At 55.5% G+C, this 22,557-nt stretch overlaps 6 protein-coding genes across 6 annotated transcripts; 2 read left to right on the forward strand and 4 right to left on the reverse strand.

Annotated features, from left to right (window-relative positions):
• Nucleotides 1-1,054: 1,054 nt before the first annotated feature.
• BDZ83DRAFT_219776 (uncharacterized protein) lies at nt 1,055-3,551 on the reverse strand. The gene is made up of 5 exons (XM_060501749.1): nt 3,381-3,551; nt 2,388-3,316; nt 2,071-2,280; nt 1,293-1,959; nt 1,055-1,229 (listed from the first exon to the last, which is right to left on the reverse strand). Exons 2-4 carry the CDS (start codon nt 3,277-3,279, stop codon nt 1,475-1,477), a joined length of 1,587 nt encoding a protein of 528 aa, XP_060367257.1. The 5' UTR covers nt 3,280-3,316; nt 3,381-3,551; the 3' UTR covers nt 1,055-1,229; nt 1,293-1,474.
• A 728-nt stretch (nt 3,552-4,279) lies between these two features.
• BDZ83DRAFT_649785 (kinase A anchor protein) lies at nt 4,280-5,035 on the reverse strand (the record flags this gene model as incomplete). Its single annotated transcript, XM_060510313.1, has 1 exon — nt 4,280-5,035. The coding sequence occupies one exon, from the start codon at nt 5,033-5,035 to the stop codon at nt 4,280-4,282; it is 756 nt and encodes a 251-aa protein (XP_060367258.1).
• Nucleotides 5,036-6,642: 1,607 nt separating this feature from the next.
• BDZ83DRAFT_649786 (hpt domain-containing protein) lies at nt 6,643-7,420 on the reverse strand (the record flags this gene model as incomplete). Its single annotated transcript, XM_060510314.1, has 3 exons — nt 6,643-6,916; nt 7,134-7,306; nt 7,400-7,420. 3 exons carry the CDS (start codon nt 7,418-7,420, stop codon nt 6,643-6,645), a joined length of 468 nt encoding a protein of 155 aa, XP_060367259.1.
• A 7,463-nt stretch (nt 7,421-14,883) lies between these two features.
• On the reverse strand, nt 14,884-16,053 carry BDZ83DRAFT_572881 (uncharacterized protein; the record flags this gene model as incomplete). The annotated part of the gene is made up of 1 exon (XM_060504563.1): nt 14,884-16,053. The coding sequence occupies one exon, from the start codon at nt 16,051-16,053 to the stop codon at nt 14,884-14,886; it is 1,170 nt and encodes a 389-aa protein (XP_060367260.1).
• Nucleotides 16,054-17,597: 1,544 nt separating this feature from the next.
• BDZ83DRAFT_613726 (uncharacterized protein) lies at nt 17,598-17,991 on the forward strand. Its single transcript, XM_060507774.1, has one exon. It carries the CDS (start codon nt 17,748-17,750, stop codon nt 17,970-17,972), a length of 225 nt encoding a protein of 74 aa, XP_060367261.1. The 5' UTR covers nt 17,598-17,747; the 3' UTR covers nt 17,973-17,991.
• Nucleotides 17,992-18,085: 94 nt separating this feature from the next.
• Nucleotides 18,086-22,363, forward strand: BDZ83DRAFT_221344 (IKI3 family protein). Its single transcript, XM_060501752.1, has 3 exons — nt 18,086-20,026; nt 20,092-20,434; nt 20,487-22,363. The coding sequence occupies exons 1-3, from the start codon at nt 18,520-18,522 to the stop codon at nt 22,165-22,167; spliced, it is 3,531 nt and encodes a 1,176-aa protein (XP_060367262.1). The 5' UTR covers nt 18,086-18,519; the 3' UTR covers nt 22,168-22,363.
• Nucleotides 22,364-22,557: the final 194 nt, after the last annotated feature.

A 22,557-nucleotide genomic window follows, 5' to 3' on the forward strand; every position in this document is an offset into this window, starting at 1 on the left:
GAGTCTGTTTCCGACGTCGTGTTCCGCCGCGCAAAAGATCGACGATCGTTTCAACGGAAGCGTAGAACCGGAGGTGGTGTCCGATCGTATGCGCCTGTGGCAGCTCCAGCTCCGTAGGGCTATCATCATTGAGTGCAATGAACCTTGGGCTTGCAGCGCAATGTCGTACGAGACCGATTTACGTCGATTTGGCCTACAGCTCAAATGTCCGGTCTCTGTATTTCTCTGGATACAATGGCGACAGCCACCCACTGTAAGCTGTCCACGTGTACGGCAGCGGCGTTATGAATCGAGAGGGGAGCGGGGGGCGCCTTCGCAGACAAGGTTGCCAGAGCAAGCGAGTGCTGTACAGCGTGCTGCAGTAACACGGCGGAAATGCCGGGAGTAGCCTGCATTACGAGCGAGTCTTGTACCTCAACAAGAGCTCTAGCAATCTACTCAGAAAGGGGCAAGTTGACTTTCTTTTGCAGAAACAGTAACGCTGAAGCAGCAGTTTCGAGTTACAAAGATGGTCTGCTGCGTCAAGGGATGTGCCCCGAATACATCGATTTGTGCGGGACAGCATCGACATGAAGTCAACTTGCCATTGGGGGCGAAATCTCGATAATGCAGCGAATGCGGCACGACGCATGGAAAGCAAGGGCATACAGCACGACTGCATCGAGTGTCGAACCGTGCTGGAGGAAGGGCGGGGAATCCACTTGACCCGGAGAGAATCTTGCCCCGATAGCTCGCAGAGCCTCAATCCTTCTATCCTGCCAGCCCAAACTTTGTCTCTCTGTTCGGCAAGATCAAGTTGACTCCGCAGGTTGATTTGATGGATTCCGTATCCGTAGGAGAGAGAGGGGGGAAGGAAGGGAAGAGAGAAACGGAACCCCGCTCTTCTCACCCACCCCGGCCGACCAAGCTGCAGGACTGCTCGCCAGACTCCAAAGGGCTGCATGTCTCAAGGGTGGTAGTAAGTGGGCATGGGATTGCAGTGAACGCGATCTCTCGATTGGCCGACGTCACGACTTTGACGGCGTCGCCGAGTTCAACATTGAATCCTCTTCGTTCGGTAGTTCTCGATGCAAGCAAGCAAGCTACTGATGGGAAGCTTCCATGACGTCTGAGATGGAACCAACTTACACAGTGTCGCAATAAGGCTCGGTTGAGCCCTCCCGTCCGCGCCGCGCGGGGCTTCGTTTGTCGTCTGCAGGCTCTTCGTGTGGACGGGCCGCCGGCGATGGCTGACGAAGGGGAATAAGCATTGATAAGTGACGCTACAAAACGAGGTAATGTGCAAATCTTACTTGCGTCCATGGTTTGATAGGGGTTCAGCGTCATCAGAAAAGGTGAATCATGGATGAATATGGGGTACATGTGATATTGATACACTCAGGCGGGCGTCAGAACAAAGGGGCGCAAGGCAACCGTCAATATTCGACGACGGGCGGAGCGACGGCAGAAGTAGTGAAAGCACCAGAATCGTGTCTTATTCGGGACTACATAGTACCCTAGCCTTGGCAATGACATTCTGATACTGCATGTGGCCCCCGTTCTCGTCCCCGCGCTTGATGATGCCGGGGAACGTGACGCACGCGATATCGCGCTGCGACAGCGCCTCCTCGTCCTCGCCGCCGATATCCTCCATGGTGGCGGCGTCGAAGCTCGTCTGCTGGTGCGGGACAATGTCGGGCATATGGACCCGGAAGACGGCCTTTTGCACAGCGAGCTGCCGCGCGAGGTCCGCGGCGCTGCCGACTAGGGCGCGGAGACCCGCGTCGCGGGGGTTGGTGGTCTCTCCAGTAGCTGGTGGGGCCGGGGTTGCGTCCGTGACGGCGTCGAGGATGCGGTTTACGCGGGCGATGACGCGGTCCGTTGCTGCCAATGTCTCGGCTTGCATTTTGGAGTCGGCTTCACGCTGGAGAAGAGCGAGTGTCGTGGAGCGCCAGTTGTTGATTGCTTCTGCGGAGTCGACTGTATGCGGTGTTAAGTAGCTGGCCATTTTTATCTCTTTCCCTCCTTTCCTCACAGGAATCAGGGGTTAAGGGGTAAGAAAAACGAAGAAACATCAAGAGTATCACTCACCATAGCCTGAGAGGGTCTGCTCCACGGCCTTGAGCTGCTCGGCCTGCTCCTTGGGGAGGCCGAAGAAGTACGAGTTGAAGATCGTGTCGACGAGCACGCGCGAGACGACTGACTGCAGCATGTGGACCTTTGCCGATGACTCGAGGTCGGCATACATGGGTACCAGCTGGCCGAGCTCCTCGAGGACGTCGTCGCTCGCTGCAGCAAAGTCTGTCATGTTTGTTAGTCTACATTGTACTCTCTGGACTTCTCTAAGGTGCATTCCAGGTTTTCGTCCGAGGAGTTTTGAACAGAGAGACGTAAGAAGAGAAACGTACCCAACTTTGACCTCCGAAAGTTGACAATAACCCAATTCTGCAACCCGTTACTCAACCTCGCCATGCCGTCGCAAAACACCTCATCAGAAGTCTGCCCGCTCGTCCGCGTGCTCGTGCTCACAAACTCCTTGAGCCCGCGCACCTGCACCCGCAACTCGCTGACCTCGCGCCGCAAGGCATCGCGGTCGGCGTCCCGGGCCTCGGACTCTTGCCTGAGGAGCCGCAGGTCGGCGTCGGCGCGGAGGAACTGCTGGTTGACGTCGCTGTGCTTCGCCTGCCAGAAGACGGCCGTCTCGCTTTCGTTTTGCGAGAGCTTGTCAAGCTCTTTGGTGAACTCGCGTTCCATGATTTCGAGCTCGCGCTCAAGGTGCGCTATGCGCGCGTCCTTGATTTGGGACGAGGAGGAGGAGGAGGAGGTGCCCCCGCTGTGGCCGTGGGCTGCGGTGCCGGCAGCGTTGCTGTTACTGCTGGCCCCGCCAGAGGCTTCTTTATGTCTTGACTCCTTGTCCTTAGCATCTTTGCTGCTACTCGACGCCGTGGCCGCCGTTACGCCGTCCTCGGGGTTCGGACTTGCGGAGGAGGAGTTCGCGGGGCCGTGGTGGGCGCGGGGAGGCGGGGCGATGATGTTCGCGGCGCTGGTGCGCGGGTTCGAAGTGTGCAGGACGTGGTGGGCGTCGGACGATCCGCCTCCGCCGTGCTGGGACGACGAGGACGACGGCTTGGCCGAAGACGAGGAGGGTCCGCCGGCGGCGTTACTATTCGAGGCGCTGCTGCTTCCACCACTGCTGTTGTGTTCCTTGTTGTTGCTACTGCTGCTGCCGCCTGGAATGAAGGAGCGGCGCTTCTCCGCCGGTGTCGTGGACATCCGGCCGAGCTTTTTATCTTTCGTCATGTGGACGGCGGGGGAGGGGCATGCGACTGGCTTGGTACTGCATGATGGGGAGGTAAGACGATGAGTTTGGGGCGTGGCGGAATTTCGCTTATTCTTCTAACCCGCTCGCGATGATGGGGAGATCTGACGGGCCCTTTCGAGTTCTTCCGGTCTGGCCCTTCTTTTTCTCCCCTTGGTTTTTCCCGCCAAAGCCGACCTTCCCCCTCGCTGATGACAGGTCTTGGGCGTGCGTACGCAGCTTTGGAAGGGGAATAGATTGGCGAGAGAAGTACGAAGTGGCGTTCGCTGGCTGCCTGGATCTTGGCCTCTAGGCGAGGGGCAAACACACAAGCGGAAAACGAAGCTTCTGGAGAGCTGTTTGATCGGATGTCGTCAAACAGAGGGACGTCGAGGCACGGCAAGGCGAGCCGAGACAATTAAGGTAGCCTTCCCGTGGAAGCTGGGTTGGGGACGTCGTCGCAAGTCGGGCCTTTCAGGATGTTAGGTCGACATTGGGGGCCGGCGAGGGTCCCTTCTGTCATTGGGAAGAAGGGGGGTCCCATAGGTCCCCGCCGGAGCGGTATTTTTAGCGGCCCGGCGCTTGTGGCCGCGCTCGGGGCTGAACCGTGGGGGCTGTGCGGTGCGGTGCGGTGCTTCTTCGGCTGCCAGGGGGCCCTGGGATATGATGAGCGCGTTTGTATAGCAACATAGGCTTGTCACTGGAGTGTCAAGCATAATTTGTTATGCGAACCTTTGGGTCATATTTTCCTACACTATACCAACTGTTCACATCATGTAACTCTCTCCGGCCTGTCTATGCTGCCAAGTCTCCATAGTCAATCGTCTTCGGCGATGGATCACTTCTTCCTAGCGATGCCTTCAACATCGTTGTCTTGAGACTGTCACAAAAATCCGCAAACATCAAGGTTCTGGTCTGCTCCGAGTAGGGACACCTCAGGCATCGTAGAAACTCGTAGGTCTATGAACGAGTCGCTTAATCGACCCAGGCTGCTGGATAAAACTAGAAGTCGATCTCAGCCTCGACCTCGTACGCTTCGTCATCTGTTCCCTCAATTTTCTTGGCCCCCATACGACATATAGCAATCTTTTCCAGGGGCACATCCTCCATCCAGACGTAGTCGTCATATCGATCAAGTATATCCCTTGCGTCGATGGTCAACTTCGGACCCTTCTTGCTCCAGCCGCCCTTGACGTAGATCGTGTTGACAATGGTGGCGTGCAGCAACAAGCCCCGGGCATCCTTCTCCATGACTCCGGCCTCTTCGAACGTAGCTCTGATTCTCTCGCAGAATGTCTGGAAACCACCTTCGCCATATGCGGGCGGCGCGTATAGAACCGATGCCTTGCTGGGATCCGCTCGAGGGCCCGACTTCATGCAGTGTAAGCCGCGGAGCGTTATTTGGAGCGGCGAGTCGGTTCCGGGAGCGCTAGTGGACGACTGCGCTTTGCCGGCTAAAGGGGTCTCGGTGGACAGAGGCGTGATGTCGGCCAGTATATCTCGCGGTTTCAGGTTCTTGAGCACCTCGGTTGCTTTGCTAATGCCCTCGTCCTTGGTCAGACTCATGATTCCAAGAGTGAGGTGCAGAGTGCCGAGCGGCCGCACGGCGTCTGTAGGAATTGCGAAGCTGTCTGGGCTGGTCACATCTGCTCTGAAGGAGGCTAAGCTCTTTGACAGCTGGGGTCTTGAGGCTGGGGTGACCAAAGGTATGCACAGAAAGTGTGTAGGCGAAGGCCTGGCGTTTGGTCGAGGGGGCATGGTGGATGGTTCGAAGAAAGGGGGGCAAGTCGATGAAGTCTTGATGCTCCGTTGCGTACGGTCAAGTGTAGTCTTCCAGATCCGGCAGGCTTCGTCACCTACAAGAAAAAGACGGTCTGGTAGTGAAGACTATATCCAGGAAGCTTTCAGGTGTTCTGATGAGCTGGTAAAATCTGCGATCCACGTTAGAGCTTAGTTCCTGAATGGTCCCGCGAACGGAGTCAACAAGCAGTCAAACAGCGTGGTCCTGTCAGGCCGGCTCGAGGACCGGTGTAACGAGGAAACCCTGTCAAAGACCCGTTGGTCGCGTGACAGTAAAGACAATCCGATCTATCGTTGATTTGATCTCCGATGGTGGTGAGATGGGCTTGAGAATGGAAGGACTTGGGACGGAGCGCGTGGGAGGCATTTCCAGCAGAACCCGCACCGTCACAGGGCTCGCGGGCTCAGGATGCTCCCCAGTGCCACAAGAAGAACATGCAGACGTACCTGGTTTGAGCTATGGCGTCAATTTGTCGATCTCTGAGCCTGGACTTCGTCACTCCTCGCAATGATGTCAGTCGGTCAAGGCTGAAAGGTAAGTGGGTGACATAATCGTGTGCCGCTTTATAGGCACCCTAACTAGCTCTCTACCTACTATCACTTTAATTATCCCTTTGGAAGAGTATTCTGTAATAAAATTGAGATAAAAGTGACAAGCGGAAATGATAAAAATGTAGCAAACCAGAAAGTGAGGAATAATAAGCAGGTAAGTAAGCATTATAATCTTTCGTTAACTAGCATCCTCTTTTGTCACCCACTTGAAAGGGTACACTCGGGTAGAATTTTGATGGGTTCCCCGCTGCCCGCACCAAGAATGGAATCCTGCTTGTCAGCCCGTCTGCCAGCCCCGGAGCAAAAACCATCGCTACGAGGACTGGGAGGAAGTGCTACAGACTTGACACCATCCATCCGAGAAAACTGCGCGTGTAGGTTTTGTTCGAGTTGAAGAGAGGGAAATCGTCTCTGAGGAATGAGAAGATTTAATTCACAGAGCGGCTTTTGTCGCCGTTACTCGCGTTGGATCGGCAGCTCTGTACCGCAAAGACGTCTCGGTATCAGCTCTTTACAAACGAACGCAGGTAATGCTATTGTCCGTCTATCCAGTGGAGATGGTAAAGACCGTGAGAGCATGCTGTTGATTTAGGACTATGGCAGGCGTAAATGGGGGAGCCCATGGCACGAGCCTTCGGAACCTTTCCTTCGTCTCAGTTGGTTGACTGCTTCAGCCGTCCAGCTATTCAACTCGGCTTTCCCCTTTAAAAACAAAAAAGGGTCTCCCATTCAAAGCCAATCCAGGTCACCATGCCAAAATGCCAATTTTCTTCGTGAATCAAATTCGTAAGCGTAGAGAAGGGGGTATGAGGAGAAATGGGTTCGTAAGCAAAGTGTCAAAGGGCCAAGGTACTGGAAGAGCAGCGCAGCCCCCTCGAGGGGTGTTGAGCATCCTCCGTCGTGGCCCACGTCCTTCTTGTCGTCACAGCCATCGTTTCTAATGCTGGGCGACAGAACGGCTGGTGCAAAGACACGGAGCGGCGGCATTGGCCAGAAGTCGTCGATGGCGGCTTTTAGTCTTCTTCTTCTTCTTCTTCTTCGGTGCCGAAGAACTTCTTCAAAAGCTTCTCGGCGTCCTCGTACTCCGTCTTGAGGTCCTTGAGCGTCTTCTCAATGCGCTCCAAGCACAGCTTCTCGTCCGGCTCTGCGGTTCCATCCTCGTTTTCCTTCTTGCCGTAACGTTGAATCTTTTCGCAGCTGTCTCTAACCTTGACGAGTCCCAACGTGGCCGAAGAGCCTTTGAGGAAGTGGCCGAGCGATGACAGCTTCTCGAGATCCTTCTCCTCTCTATGAAGTTGAGTAAGAACTCAAAGTCAGCATTGTCCACAGCCAGTGCAATCGATACTTGTGCCAGACCCCCAGAAAAAGAGTTTCCTTCTGTTACTGAGGGTACTTCAGGGGTGAGGGGGGGGAAGAGGGCAGGAGAGGAGAGCGGAGAGGGGCGCCAGCAAGGCAGAGTGGGGGTAATGATGATGATGATGGTGATGATGATGATGCGACTCACAAGGCCTCGTCCATCTGCTCAAAGGTCTCTTCTGCTTGCTCGAAGAAGCCAAAAACGATTGACTGGCTGAAGTCGCGATCATTCTCGTCCTCATCCATCTCCAGGATCTGACCGAAGGTGACTGAGTCAATCGCATCGCCAAAGTCGGGGGTACTGAGGGGACCATCGTCGCTCTGTGTGCAAAACACCCCACGTTAGCCCAGCCCTTGTGGCCCGAAACACATCACCACAAAAGCATCACATGAGAGTAAAACTCAATCACATACCTTGTCTTCTGAAGCAGGCATTTTGACGGTTGAGTATGCGGTTTGTTAGAGTTGTTGTGTGTTTATGTAGCGTAAGTGGGCGTGAAGGCAGGGCGGATAAAGGCGTGGTTTGAAGTGGTATTGGCTAAGGGCGCTCGAGATGAGAGGACGGTGTATGATTGGCGACGGCAGGTAGGCACAGGAAGAGAGGAGAGAGGCTACTGAAGCGAAGATTTTGGTTAGAAAGACAACGAACCAACGCAAGACAGCAAAGCAAATGTCCAGTCAGGCGGTGGTGGATCCCACGATGTATGATGGAGTGTGTGGACTGTGGAACAAAGGCTTCGGATTCTTTGCGACCGGTTCTTGGGGATAGGCTGGAGGCATCTGGATTGCCCTGTGTAAGGATGGGGAGAGTGGCCAAGGTGCCAGCCCGTACAGTTGCCGCCGTTGGTGCTTCCGCCGCCAGCGCCAGCAGTGCGGTGCTGCAGGTGTGATGATGGTGAAGGGGAGATATACCGCAACCGCAGGGAGCATGCAGCTCAGGGTGGATATTCGGGATAGATGAGGTAGGAAGGGGTTGGTGTTCGTGGGCAGCAGAACCGGACACACACAAGACAAATAACTTACAAAGAGGTAGAGATATGGAGACCGCGGGCTCAGGTCTGAGAGGACGACGAGGTGTTTTCCGAACTAGAATGAGAAAGGGTAAGCTATCGGGTCCGATTATGGTTGGGCGCGCATATAATAAGACGTCGGGAAGAGCTGGTTGGTGGTGTAAAAGAGGCAGGCAACGAAGCAGGTAGGGCTTCCGAGGTGTCTAATAATTTTTCGGCGGGGGATGCAGTAAGTGGATGTGGGTAGGTGGGCTTTTTTTTTTTGGAGGGGAAGACCGCGCGTGGTGGGGTTGCGGTGCGGTGCTGGTGCTGGTGACCGCAAAGTACCCGGCTCCAAGTACCTCGACCTTCAAGGTTAAGTAGGTACCTTACCTTACCTTAGGTAAGGCAAGGTAAGGAAGAGGGACGAATTGCACATACCGGTGACAGGATCAAGCGCCAGAGAAGACACTTGCTTCACGACGAAAGATAGGAAGAAAGATCAAGGACTGATTGGTTCGTCTCTTCTTTCCTACACCTGTGTGGAATAAGGCAGAGGGAAGAAAGAAAGAAGCCGAAGTGACGCTATGTCGTAGGTGTTCAAAGTCGAAGCCGCGGGTTTGATGAGACAACGGATGATGAGGCCCGACGAATGGCAGGATGTCGTGAATTGAAGCCGGTGGCCACACACACCGGCAAGACGGAGGCTGCTCTGATGGGTATGCTCTCGTACCTTCACTGCCGTCGGTAGGGACGACTCGAGGTGAACTGACCGAAGGTGAAGACGGGCCGGTGTAAGACCCGTTGAATGCTTGATGATGTATGAAGGGTTAGAGATGAACAATAGGTCACCAGACTCTGGGGGAGGTAAGGTGAGATGAGGTGAGGTAAGTTGTTGTAAGGAAGTACAACTCAGGTACCTGAGCTTTAAGAGACGCGGCACGGCCAGGTGAGGTGAGCTAAGTAAGGTAGTAAGGTAGTAAAGCAGGGCAAGACAGGGAAGGTGATGATGGCCTAAGGGCGACGATGAAAAGCGGAAGGCGTGACGGCTGGGGGCAGGCAGGGCGTGGACGACCAGGGCGGCAGGACCAAAAGAGAGAAGGAGAGAAGGAGCAGGAGGGGTGATGGTGGTGGTGGAGGAGAAGGTCCCCTCTTAGTATCTCAAAAAGGGAAAGGGCGAATCTGGAACTGATCTCTAGTGCAATTATGGTTGGGAAGATGGGGACTTTCACTTGAGGGGCCCCTTGGTGGGAACCCTTTACCAGAGTCAGGCCTTGACGACAGCGAACAGAGAGGACAAGAGAGCACTGAGTGAAAAGCAAGGCAAATGGAGTACCTTGGGACCGGACGAGCAGGCCTCGGAGCCTTGAACCAGTGAAGCGAGCGCCACTACTGCCCTGGAATCTCTCGCGGGAGCTGTCGCTGTGGTGGAGGGCCACGCCCAAAGGTACCTGGCTGCGCGGGAGGGTCGATGGAGGGGTGACGATGGAGGGGGAGGGGAGCCAGGAGCCAGGGTTGCCGAAAAAAAAAAAAGACAGGGTCAAGCGAGGATACGGCGGCGGGATTGGGCCGCTCTTTCGTCTTTTCCTGCAGGGCCTTCGTCCGGGAATGCCACCTTATTGTTATGTGCGTCGGCGAAAATGTGTCTTGTGAATATGTAAGGAGAGTGAGATTGCGAGAGGCTGCCGGACGGAGGAGACGGCGGCGGCGGCGGCGACGAGGGGGGGGGGGTGTAGAATATTGGAACTTTTTGACTGCGACTGTTCGGACCGGTAACAAACAGTAAACAGGAGGAAGGAAGTATCTTATCCGTAAGGTCAGAGGAGAGGGGATGATGGCAAGATGGATGGAAGACACGCCAGCTCGGAGATGGAGGGAGATATGCTGCCTGCCTTTGACATGAACAGTCGCAACGACCCGATGCACTGGGATGGCTTGGATTGGTTCTTACTGCGTACCTTAGGAACTATAGCTACCATGGATTAGATGTTCTTGTCCGTCACACGCAGCTGAGCTTTGGCGGATAGGATGCAATGGAAAGCATGCAGAGTGGAAAAGAAGGAAATAAAACTGGAGGCTCGGGCAATGACAACCGGGAGACAGGCGGCTGGAATCTCCACTAAACGCGGTCTAGACGTGTCTACCTGACCTCATACCTGACAATGAAACTAATTGAATCGTCGCCAGAGTTGCATCATCAGGGCCAACCAGTCAATGTACCTTCAACGTACCTTGTCATACCTTACCTTACTGACATGCCTTGCCTCACCTTACATTGCACACCTCAGGTAAGTTAAGGTACCTTACAGTGCTGACTAGCTCCAGACAATGAAAGACTGGACGTGGAAGCAACAAAAGTCAAGCAACTTCCGTTGCCTCTCCAGGTAGAAGCCTGAGGTGAAGTCTCATGCAGGGCGGGTAGCTAAGGTTAGAAGGCGGTACTTCTGCAGGGCGACCTGCTCCTGCCGGGAAGAACCTCCAAGCCAACGGGCACGCGGCAAGCATCCCCTTACGTACGGGGCGCTCCTTCCCCAAAGAACAAAGAGCACTCTGAGCATTGCCAGACTGAGGAAACCGCCAACTTCTCCATTAAACTTTGCTTGAGTCGTTCTTGGGCACCGCACACCTCACTGAAAAGAGCTTCGTTACGTATCCAGTACCGAGCAGCTTCCCATTGTAAGTTTTTACCACGACGTTCATACCGACCCGTCTCGCGACTGTAGGCCCGCCTTGTAAGACGTCTATCAAGCTCGGTCATCTATCAATAGACGACCACCTTTCCTCCATGTGATCTTGGTTTGGAATATTTATTCTCTCGCAGGCTTTCCACTCAATCCTCTTTGAACCCCCCTGGTTCTCTTACCATGGGTCTCGCACACCTCTTTGCAATCCATGCCTCCAATTCGTTCCCACACGAGGGAATATCCTCCGTCTACACGCCACCAAACAACCCTACTTCGGTTCCATGGAGGTCAGACAACTGCAATATTCAGCCTTGAGCCACTGATTTCGAGTACATTCTAGGCAGTACTGCGCCATGGCCTGACGGACACGCATTTCTCGTGCTAGTAGCTCTCATCCCTTTCTTCGACATGCCTCTGGACCAAGAACCACCGGTCATGGGTTGTGGATCTTCCAAGCTATGGTCACAGTACAAGACTCACAAGTATCAACACGAATTACCCTTCCTCGAGTCGATTCCTTGCACACTACCGCTGCCGGTTGCTATTTCACTCCGACGATGCAAGACTGTCGCCCTCCATTTGCCAGTTTAACGCGGTCTCCTCTGACCCTCTGATTTTCGTGGAGAAGCAGGGATCGGCACCTTCCACTGGATTCATTCATTCTATATCCGCCATGCTGGACTGTTTCGCACAGTGTTGCCTGGTCTATAATTCGTATTCTTGGGTGTACCTTCATCCAAGAGTCGTGATTCTGGGTTGGACACCTTTGGCTCAGACGGCCTCTGCACTGCTCACATTTTTTTCTGATCAGCTCGGCCGTCACTTCTCTTCACTCCAGAACTTCTCTTCACTCCAGCCAACGACATCCTTACGACTATATGCGCTATATGCAGGGTCCTACACTGCTCTTCTTCAGCAAACTAGCCATAAGGCCTTGCACCGTTCGACAATCCGAGCCCTCAGCAGTGAGGCATCCGAAAACGCAGCCCTCTACTTCTGAGCGGACGATCCGACTTGCCAATGGTCCACTGCGTAATTCTGGGCTGACGAGCATCCAGTCAGATTTCCGCTGTGCAAAGTGCGTGTGACGATCCTTGGCTAATTTCCATTTCCTGTTACGCCAGCCGAGAAGGCCCCAAATCATGGATGGTGTGGCAAATTCGATGATAACACACTTTCAACACCACTATCGGATCTCACGACGAAGACATTCACCGCTCCGCACCGATGGGATGGCCTAAATAAGGCAGGAGGATTCAAGGCATACGCCAGGTCAGCGGCCGAAAATACTGATAGAAATGCTCAAGTAAAGAGGAACGCCGAGAGGTGGGGAGAAGGTTGGAATGCAGGGTCCATACCCGTGCAACTACTTTGACGATCTGTACCTGATCCAAGTCTCAAAGCTATGCTGACAATCCAGTCAATACCACTCCCTCCAACAAGGTGGCATGGAGCCCGGTGAGCAACGGTCCCACACCGCTGCAGAATCATCTCGGACACAGCCTGGTCGACAGAGGCTAGACTCTCTCGGCCGACAGTCGACACTCCACTTTGGCGTACTTTTTTCCCAGCGGGAGGAAAAGGATTTTCCTAATCTGTTTGGCCGGTTTAGAAGGTCCCGTCCGCCACAAGTCTGTGTTACTGGGATCCATTCATGTGGTTAAATGGTAGGGTGGAGCATCTGCATATGCACTCAGGTCTGGGGGCTGGAGCTGGGTTTCTGCCAGACGTCATACCGCGCTTGAACGTCATCGGTGGGTTACACTGCAAAGCCTGCATGGACCAGGGTGCATTGAGTGGACGACGTTTCCGTTTTGGTCCGTCGCCCTCCGTTCAGGGTCTATGCCAACGACACGCGCTCTATCACCAGCCCAACGTCGACAAGAAGTCGCTTTTCATGACCACCCCTTCGAAGCACTCCAGCAGTCCAAACATCGGCATTTGCGCTCTAGTGCAAAGACATCGTAATCACATCTACTCTTTGTGGAAAAGTTAAGCTTCGCGAGGTGCTAGGGCTGATTATACGGCTTTGAGGCTCTGCCAGAGACAATGAAGAGTTGCCGGTGTCAGGAGGACCTTGGACACCGGCAGTACGGAACCGTAACGACAGTGAAATATCCCGTGTTTTACGGAAGATCCACTTTCCTCGACGGTCGGTGCAAGTGAGCGCAAATCGGCATACCACTTCATGCCCACGACCTCCGTTCACGCTCGTCTCCACCAATACCTGATCCAGCCTTTTTCGGAGATCTTTTACTCAGATACAGCTGCTGGCCAAGACATTTCACCCTCATCCCGCCTTCTAGACCCCTTGGACAATTCATTGCAGGAAGGAAGAGATCTTCAAGCCGCTATTACTCGACTAGCCATCTGATCATTGGATCGGTTGAACTTTGATGTCACGCATGCGCCAAGCAAGGGAAAACGGCAGGTCTCGAGGCGAGGGAAGAGGGCCGAAATGACAAGATTCTCTGATTCTCTGACTCCTCCCATCAAAACTTCGATCGTCGCATGAGTGGAGGGAAGCCGACTATCGCACGACCAATGGTCAATATACGGTGACATATTTTACATCGTCAATCAAGTCACCTTGCAGCTAGCTACTGTGCTGAGGACCGAGGTGCTCATAGCCTCATACTCATAGCCGGTATATCCGCCTTCCCCGCTGCAAACTTGGCCACGGTCGGCAAGCTTGATCACCACTACAATGGTGACACCGCCTGCTGATAACCGATCTTTGAGTCTGTGGTGTAACGGCAGAGTGACGAGCCAGTCCATACGATATCGGCATCTTCACACTTGTGAAGACGCATCAGACTTCAGCTCGAAGAGCAACATCTCTCATCAGACGACATGTCAAGACGGATGTCAAGAAAAGAACTCGTGTTGGACATCACGTCAAAGACTTGGTCGCGTTTGAGCAACCAATGACTTTTGGTCTTTTAACTCTCCGCAATACATCTGGGAGCGAACTCCACAAGAATAACTGTCATTCACCTGGTCGAGATCTGAGACTTCTGCGCCATGTCTCTTACAGTCGCACGAAGAGACAGACATTCGTGAAAGACGGTGATCGCCATGGCTGTTCAGAGCCATGCGATTAATGGTCCAGGGATGCGGTTCACAACCACAGCTTGCGGTGTGTTGATTGCGGGAGCTCATAAACCCAGCTCAACCGCTTTCACACCGTCTCCCGCCTCAAGCCAATCTGCGAGAGACAACACGAGGTTCCCGCCAGCTGCTGCATGCAAGCGCGAGGTGATATCCCCAAAACCGGTTTTTTGGTCCTACTATGCGGCCAGTGGTCCCTCTCACGCCGGCTTGGCCGGCCGCCATTGTCCGCGGAGAGGGGCGGGCGTTCCTTTGCGACGATAGTTCAGACGGATCGCTTTCACTCTTGCGGTGGTCCATTCCAACCAGATGGGGCGCCGTTGTGCTTGTTTAGGCTTTTTCTCTAGTTTTTCTAGACGCCCACCCCCCTTCGACCCAGAGCCAATGCTGTTGGTGTCAATGACAAGAGGTAGCGGAGCTCAAGTCATGGAATATGGCCGGAACCGGGGGCGATAGTCCGGTCCCGCATCGGTGCACATGTCACGTGGTTTGCGGGCTACTCGGGGACGGCAAGTATCAATCCGATCTACGGCCATCAGGAAATGGAATTGTTGGAATTTCATTAGGCATGGTACTCGCAGCAGTATCGCTATGTATTAAGATGAGGGTAGTGCTTCATATAACCCTGGGAGCTAGCATCCGAGGTTTATCTTGCAGCGTCGATCCCCCATGATTGTAAATACTTCGCGACAATTCAGATGCCGAACCACGAGGGCTGGGGATCAATAGGTAGCGAGCTGCCGGGTACGAGAAGCACCTATCGAGGCCGAGACGCGGAGACTCGAGAGGAGCCGCTCCCCTCCTCGCAGCATATCGAAGTTTTCGAAGGATTCTACAAGAAAGCAACGTGGGGCCATTTGGAGCAAACAAATATACCCTGCAAATTTTCGGCTGCCGGGGTTCTCAAATAGTCTAACGGTGAAGCTTCAGTCTGACTGGAGCTGGTTGATAATATCCACTTCACCGTTCTCGAGCGGCCCGACGACGGGGCCTCTTGAGAGTGCGGCGGTGGTGGTTGTGTAGTCTTTTTTTCCCCCTTCTCCGCGCTCAATGGGTGTGGACAAAGCATGTCTTTTTCTTTTCCTTCTCGCTGAATCCTTCTCTTTCTGGCCCTTCACAGCAAAACCTTGGTAGCTACACTAAGCAGCCACGCCGCGTCCTGCCAGCCACCCTCATTTGCTTTTGGGGGCGGAATCCGCTCTTCCGGGGCGCCGATAACACCCTCGAAATGCCGGGCTGACCACGACCGGTGGAGCCCATGCGCCCCATCTTCATCAGCCTCGCCCTCAAACTCGTCCCCGTCAACATCGTCTTCGTCGTCAGACTCTTCCTCGTTCTCCTCGACGGCGAACAATGGCCATCCCAGGATGTTCCCGACCCAGGAGGCGCCGCCGGCCCTCTCGCCCTTGACCAGCCTCCTGACGGCGGCCTCGTCGTCTTGCGTGGTGTCAAAGTCGAAAGACTCGAGCTGCTCGTCGAGGTTGACAAAGTCCGGGCCGGGGATGTAGTCCTCGCCTTCGTGGTGGCGGGGGAAGTAGCCCTCTTCGAGGGAGTGACGTTCACGTTCCATTGGCGTCAACATCTGGCTCCGGGTGCCGCCGACTCTGCTAGCTGACCGACTCCCAGGACGACTAGGCCGAGCGGAATGAGTATAGGCTACGCCCTCCAGGTCGGCGAGACTGCCGCGCCGGCTGCTGCGTCTGCTGGTGAGCTCACGCTCCCGCGCCAATTCCCTTTCGAAAGCCTCTTCGTCGGCATCCCGCATACCCGTCAGGCTCGTCGAGCTCTGCCTCGACACCAGCCACGCCTGGCCCTTTGATTCGCGGTTCTCGTTGCTGATGAGGGCGCCGGTGCGGAGGAGCCAATCGCTATCATTCCGATCCCGGATCGAGAAGTCATCTTTTCGCCGGCGCACCGTCGGCGAGGTGGTGCCCGAGACGGCCTTTCGGCTGCGAGATTTTCTATCTGCGGCAGTAGCAGAGGAGGGCGTCAGGTGGGTGGCCGATTTGCTCTTGGGGAGGTCGGCGTGCGGCACGGAAGCGCGGCGGGCGTGGGAGTTTGAGCGGGCGGGCGAGCGGGTGAGCAGGCCGGGCGTCGTCGGGGCGGATTTACCCTCGAGGTAGGAGGTGTTATGGTGCGGCGAGGTGAGGTGCTCAGGGAGGGCATCGTCGTCTTGGAGGGGCATGCGGGAGGTGAAGGGGGCGAGGGAGAGGTGGTTGAGGTTCGTGCTGGAGCGGTTCTTCCGACGCGCTTGGTTCGCGTATTGCTTATATGCCTCCTCCATTGCTACTTTTTTTGCTTTTTCCCGAGACTTGTATAATAAGATAGGTAAGTATAGACGGCGACTGGGGATAAGGACGATAATTTGATAAGCGAGGACGCAAGAGCAGAGAGCAAGCAAGGGTTAAGAATTATAATGAGTTTGGTTCGACAGGTGTAGATAGACTGGCAGGCATGCACGGGGAAGGGGGGTGGAGGGCAAGCAGTTCGGGTGGTTTCGCTTCAGGTCTTTAAGAAGGAAAAGGGTTGGGGAAGAAAGCAACTGCAGCAAAAGCTTGTTGAGGAGGCGTCGGTAGGAGCAGGAGGAGAGGTTTTTGCTAAGGCAAAGTAGCCAGTGACACACGGACGGACAGGCAACAAGACTTGCAAGAAATTGGAGGTGGAATGCGCAAAAGAGCATATGCGCTAATGGCAAAATCCGGGGAGGCAGCATTCAGGAGGGAAGTCCAGGAAAAGGATACCGAGGACAACCGTAACTGCGTGTCCTGCACTGCAGTTCTGGATGTTGGCCGCCCCGGGGATGACTGGATCTTGACCTGTGATTCGCTGATGCGGGTCCTGCGGGGACCAGGAATCGTGTGGTGATTGGGCGGAGTCCTCCGGGGACTGGCCTTCTCATTGCATGATTACGTAGGTACCTCGGTACATGGGTTATGATCGGGTATTACTATGCGGCGGGTAGGTACCCGTACCCGGATCATGCAATCTTTCTCTCGTCCCGTCACGGTTATCGGTTCAAGGAAGGGGGGAAGGAGGGACGGGAGGGGAGAGGCTCGAAAAGGTGCTGAAGCCTCTTCTAGGACCCCATCCCACTCACTGTGACGTTCCGGTGGGAAGGTGTGCTGAGATGGAGGTGGAATGAGCTGACTCTAGTACGAGGCTTGCAAGTTTGCTTGCCTTCCAGTTTAACTTCATGCGGAGAGGGCTTCGCTGTTGAGAGAGGCCTGTGAGTTTTGGTTTTTTTTTCTTGCTTTGAGTTCAATGCCATGTTATTCTATCTTATGTCATGTACTTATCCAATCTCGATTTGTGAGGTTCATGCTTGTTTGGTTTGCATAAGTGATGGGACATTGAATGTTCGGAAATGGCCGTGACGTGGAATTCCGTCTGATGATGAGCGCCCGTCATGTAAGGAAGGTGAAATTGTGCTTTAGATAGACATGGAAGCTAAGGTCAAGTGGCTAAAGCACCTAAAGGTAGCTGAAGCTGTAGGCGTATCTCTTAGGGTCGCTCTCTGAGATCATTACACTAGCTCATGGTAGATTGAGGAGCATAGGTGAGAGGTTGTGGCTGGCGCGGGCTTGCTTCTGAACTCCAGCTTGAATGAATGACTGATTGAGGTGGGCTGTGACGGGATGAGGTGGATGGATGTACCTTACCCGGCGCCGTCAGGTACATCGGTACCTTGGCGGGGTCCAAGTTACCCCTCCGCCGCCGCCGCCGCCTCGTCCCGCCTTTCGTAGGGCGGGCGGGCTGGCTGGGCTGGGCTAGGCTTTGTCGCATTGAGATTTTTCCAAGTGGGAAGCCTAGGAGGGAAAAAAAAAGTTGCAGTGACGGACTCACACAGCAACAGAAGCAAATCTCGCGACCGAAGCAGAGCATAACATCCCGAACTCGAACCGGCACGAAACCCTTCTCCCGACCAAGGTACTTTTTTATGCGTTAAGGAGCTGTGACGCTCCAAGAAAGAGGGCCAAGATGCGCAACTTGCGCAACATTCGATTCGGCGCTTGGGAGCAGCAGCAGCAGCAAGAGGTTGACCCCTCGGCGGCGGTGACCGCCTGCTGCTGGGACCCCGCCAAAGACGAGCTTCTCTGCACGACTGGGCCGACGGAGGCGAAAGCCACTATTGAGCTGGTGAGGCTGTCGGACCACCACCAGCAACAGCAAATGTGTGGCGCCATTTTTTATTTACCCTCTTGAATTTGTTTGCTCGTGTCACAGTATACTCTGTTCCACTGTTGCTCTTTTCTATGTTACTTGTTCTGTGAAGGTTGTCACCCCCCATGTCATCTAGGATGTTTCATGGATTCTGGCTCAGTTTGATATCACGTCCTGGTCGTGGGGTTATTCTGACCCTGACACTGGCGTTGCATATCTCTCTATCTCACAGTGTGGCTTGTGCATGACACCAGCTCTTACATACTGAAGAAACTCGAATTGTCGACAGACTGACCGTGACTAACATGGCTCTCATAGTAAATCACACACAGTCACAAGCTGGGATGCGCCGAGTCCCAGCCCAGACCTGCCCGCAGACAGGGTCGTCAGCCTCCATCACTTCAGCGACACTCTCACCACCTGCGTGATCCTCGAAGGCGGTGACATTGTGACCATCCAAGAAGATGATCACGGCGCCGACGTACAGATCGAGATCGTGGGGTCCATCGACGCTGGCATCGCCGCCACGCGGTGGTCCCCGGACGAGGAGCTCCTCGTCGTCGTCACCAAGGAACGCAACGCCGTCTTTATGGGCCGGACGTTCGACCCCATCGCCGACGTGGTCATGACGGCCGACGACCTCAAGCTCTCCAAGCACGTGTCCGTCGGCTGGGGAAAGAAGGAGACGCAGTTCCAGGGCAAAGGCGCAAAAGCGATGCGCGACCCGACGATCCCCGAAAAGGTCGACGAGGGCCTGCCGAGCGTCAACGAGGACGGGTCCGCGGCCGTCAGCTGGCGCGGGGATGGCGCGTACGTCGCCGTCAACTCCGTTGCTGGTGACGCGAGGCGGGTCGTGCGGGTGTACTCCCGCGAGGGCGTGCTCGACAGCGTCAGCGAGCCTGTAGACTACCTCGAGGGCGGGCTGAGCTGGAGACCATCTGGAAACCTGATTGCGGGTATCCAGAGGTTCGAGGACCGGACTGACGTCGTCTTCTTCGAAAGAAACGGGCTGCGGCATGGGCAGTTTACAGTGCGGTGTGCCGATGGGCCCTTGAGCTTGCATGAGAAGATCCGGTTGGAGTGGAACTCGGATTCGACTGTCTTGGCTGTGATTTTGAGTGATAGGATACAGCTGTGGACGACAGGCAACTATCACTGGTATCTGAAGCAGGAGATTCCGCTGGCATCTGCGTTTGCTGGGTTGGCGTGGCATCCCGAGAAGCCGCTGCGTTTTGCGGCCGCCACAACATGTGAGTTTCCGGACCCCCTTTTCGCACACGAACTTGACTTTGCTGACTGGCTTATAGCTATCGTGAACGTGGCCGAGTACATCTTCACCGTCTCCCGCGGTTCCCTGAGCCCTCCTCACGACCATGGAGCCGTCGCCGTCATCGACGGACAGACTCTCAAGCTTACGCCCTTCCGGACGGCCCAGGTACCTCCGCCCATGGCCCTCTTCGAGCTCGAGTTCCCCAGCAGTGTTCTTGACGTCGTCTTTGACCCAAGCAACAAGCTCATGGCGGTGTTGCACCGAAAGGGGCTGGATGTCTATGAATGGCAGACAAAGGGGGAGCGGTCAGTCAAGCCCACGCTCAAGGCCAAGCTTGAGTTGGAGGCGAACGCCATTACCCGTGTGCCTTTGCAGGTTGTCTTCTCTGGCGCCGCAGAGTGCCGCGTCCTCGTCTCCGACGGAGGTCTGAAGCTCGAGAGCTACACAATCGAGGCAAGCTCCATCAGCGACTCAGGGGCTACTCAACTTAGACCGACGGAGACTATCTCGTCGCTGTTCAGCCGTGAGGGAGACTCTGGTGTTGAAGCCTGTGCCCAAGACCGCTCTGGAAAGCTGTACTCGGTAGCTGGTACCCAAGCCCCTGAGCTGCTGTTGGGAATCCAGCTTTCGATGCAGCTGCCGTGGTGCGAGCTGCACAATATCAACGGGCGCAGTGTCGGGATTGGAATGACGAGGAACGGTCACCTCTATGCCAACTCCAAACAGCTGGCCAAGAACTGTACCTCTTTTGTCGTCACCCCTGCGCATATTATTTTCACGACCAATAACCACTTTGTCAAGTTTGTACATCTGGTAGACCCTGAAGGTTCGTGTACCCCTATTTCTATGCTGAAGATGCCAGGCTCATAGATACTAACTCTCTTCCCACAGAGATGGAGGTTCCTGGAGATGATCCAGAGATCGATGAGAGATGCCGGAGCATCGAGCGAGGCGCCCGCCTCGTGACAGCCACGCCGACCAATATGAACTTGGTTCTCCAGATGCCGAGAGGTAACCTAGAGACCATCTTCCCCCGCGCCATGGTTGTTGCGGGCATCAGGCAGCTCGTCGATGAGAAGAACTACGGCAGGGCCTTCGCCTTTTGCCGTACGCAGAGGGTGGACATGAATATCCTCTACGATCACCAGCCGAGCCAGTTCCTGTCCAATGTCGGTCTGTTCCTTGACCAGCTTAAGGATATTTCCTACATTGATCTGTTCCTGTCATCTCTCAGGTAAGTTAATCTTCCCCCGTGAGACTTGAGAAAACAAATCTAACTCGCCCAGGGACGAGGATGTCACGCAGACAATGTACAAGGACACAAAGCGCTCCGCAAGATCATTCGACCCCTCAACAGAGACGCTAGCTCCAGCCGACGCCTCCTCCAAGTCCAAGGTCAACAAGATCTGCGACGCCATCCTCAAGAGCCTCCAGACCAAAAAGAGCACAAGCCTGCAAAACATCATCACCGCGCACGTTTGCAAGGTCCCACCCGCCCTCGAAGACGGCCTCACCCTCGTCGCGGAACTCATGCAGGAGGACGAGAAACTCGCCGAAAAGGCCGTCGAGCACATCTGCTTCCTTGTCGATGTGAACCGCCTCTACGACAATGCCCTCGGCCTCTACAACCTCGACCTCGCCCTCCTCGTCGCCCAGCAGTCCCAGCGCGATCCGAGGGAGTACCTCCCCTTCATCCAGAACCTGCATAACCTCTCCGACCTGCGCCGCAAGTTCGAGATTGACGACCACCTCGACCGCAGAGCGAAAGCCCTGCTGCACCTCAAGGCTCTCGACGCCTTTGACGAGCTGTGCAGGTACACCACCAAGCACGCGCTCTACCAGGACGCCCTCGGCCTCTACCGCTACGACCAGGCGCGCCATCAGGCCCTCACGGGGCTGTACGCGAGCTACCTCGAATCGAACTCCAAGTACCGCGACGCCGGGCTCGCCTATGAGACGCTGCAGGATTTCGCCAAAGCCACCAGCTGCTACCGCGCAGCCGGCGTAACATGCTGGCGCGAATCCCTATTCGCAGCACAACAGCAGTCTCCGCCGCCGTCGGACGAAGCCCTCGCGGAACTCGCCTCGTCCCTGGCCGACGCCCTCTGGGAAGGTAAAGAATACGCCGCCGCGGCCACCATCCACGCAGACTACCTCGCCTCCCTCGAGACGGCCGTGAAGTGCCTCTGCAAGGGCTACCACTTCGCTGAGGCCCTCCGCCTCATCGCCCGCGAGCGCCGTGTCGACTTGTTGCCGACCGTCTTCGACAACGGCCTCGTCGAGGCCCTGAGCAGCAGCACCGAGTTCCTCGCGGACTGCAAGGCCCAGCTTCTGGCGCAGGTGCCCCGCATCGCGGAGCTCCGCCGCAAAGCGGCCGAGGACCCGCTCGCGTTCTACGAGGGGGAGAGGCCCGGCGGCACGGGCGTCGATATCCCCGACGACGTGTCGGTCGCTACCTCGCGCGTGAGTACCTCGGCGAGTCTGTTCACGCGGTACACGGGTAAAGACGGGAGTATCGGGACGGCCGGGACGGGCGTGTCGCGCGCGACGTCCAAGAACCGCAAGCGCGAGGAGAAGAAGCGCGCGCGCGGAAGGAAGGGGACGGTCTACGAGGAGGAGTACCTCGTCAACAGCGTCCGGCGCCTCGTCGAGCGCGTCGAGGGCGGTGCCAAGGACGAGGTTGGAAGGCTGGTCTTTGCGCTTGTGAGAAGGGGTATGACGGAGCGCGCGAGGGCTGTCGAGGTTCTCGTGGCCGAGGTCGTTGAAGGGTGTAAGGCTGCTGTGCGCGAGGTGTTTGCCGTCAAGGAGGCCGAGCAAGAGGGTGGTGTTATTGTCGGGCTAGACGGGGAGACGTACCTTGCTTCTGGCGGGGATGCCGTATTCCAGGAGCACCTTGAGGCGAGGACGAAGAAGATGGAGCCGCCTGCGCTAAGTGCCTTTCAGAAGTTGACGTTGCTGGGGTCATGAGTACGAGAGCCTTGCTTAGCAGGTCAATTCGAATGTGTCCATAACTTTCCATGTTCATGTCATTGTCGTAGTAGCTGATGCGTAACGCTGGATGTATCGCTTTCCTGTGTCGCTGCAACCTGGGAGTTCACCTCAGACCACCATATGCGCCTCCCACCCCCCAGCACGCGAGACTCATCTATAACCTCAACCCTAGTTCGAGATCAATCGGGTCCCCGTCGACTAAGTCTCTCATCTCTGAACGCGGTCGTGAGACCAATCAAGCTCTGCCCACCAACGTCCTCCTTCCATGTCCCCATTACGCAGTCAATATATGATCATTGGGCTTCGTACCGGCTGCAACACCTGCCCCGCTGACGTGTATACTAACAGGTTTACCAAGAAGAGTCC

Source organism: Colletotrichum acutatum (genome assembly GCF_030867785.1).
Source record: "Colletotrichum acutatum strain CBS 112980 chromosome Unknown BDZ83scaffold_26, whole genome shotgun sequence".
NCBI lineage: Eukaryota > Fungi > Ascomycota > Sordariomycetes > Glomerellales > Glomerellaceae > Colletotrichum > Colletotrichum acutatum.

What these genes read in the sequence shown, in the direction of transcription:
- BDZ83DRAFT_219776 (XM_060501749.1), bottom strand. Translation starts at nt 3,279, where the DNA reads ATGACGAAAGATAAAAAGCTCGGCCGGATGTCCACGACACCGGCGGAG. An exon ending in CTTTCGGAGGTCAAAGTTGG is followed by an intron (nt 2,281 to 2,387) that starts GTACGTTTCTCT and finishes CAAACATGACAG; the next exon opens with ACTTTGCTGCAGCGAGCGAC. An exon ending in GCAGACCCTCTCAGGCTATG is followed by an intron (nt 1,960 to 2,070) that starts GTGAGTGATACT and finishes CACCGCATACAG; the next exon opens with TCGACTCCGCAGAAGCAATC.
- BDZ83DRAFT_613726 (XM_060507774.1), top strand. Translation starts at nt 17,748, where the DNA reads ATGCGCAACTTGCGCAACATTCGATTCGGCGCTTGGGAGCAGCAGCAG.
- BDZ83DRAFT_221344 (XM_060501752.1), top strand. Translation starts at nt 18,520, where the DNA reads ATGGGCCGGACGTTCGACCCCATCGCCGACGTGGTCATGACGGCCGAC. An exon ending in ACATCTGGTAGACCCTGAAG is followed by an intron (nt 20,027 to 20,091) that starts GTTCGTGTACCC and finishes CTCTTCCCACAG; the next exon opens with AGATGGAGGTTCCTGGAGAT. An exon ending in CTGTTCCTGTCATCTCTCAG is followed by an intron (nt 20,435 to 20,486) that starts GTAAGTTAATCT and finishes TAACTCGCCCAG; the next exon opens with GGACGAGGATGTCACGCAGA.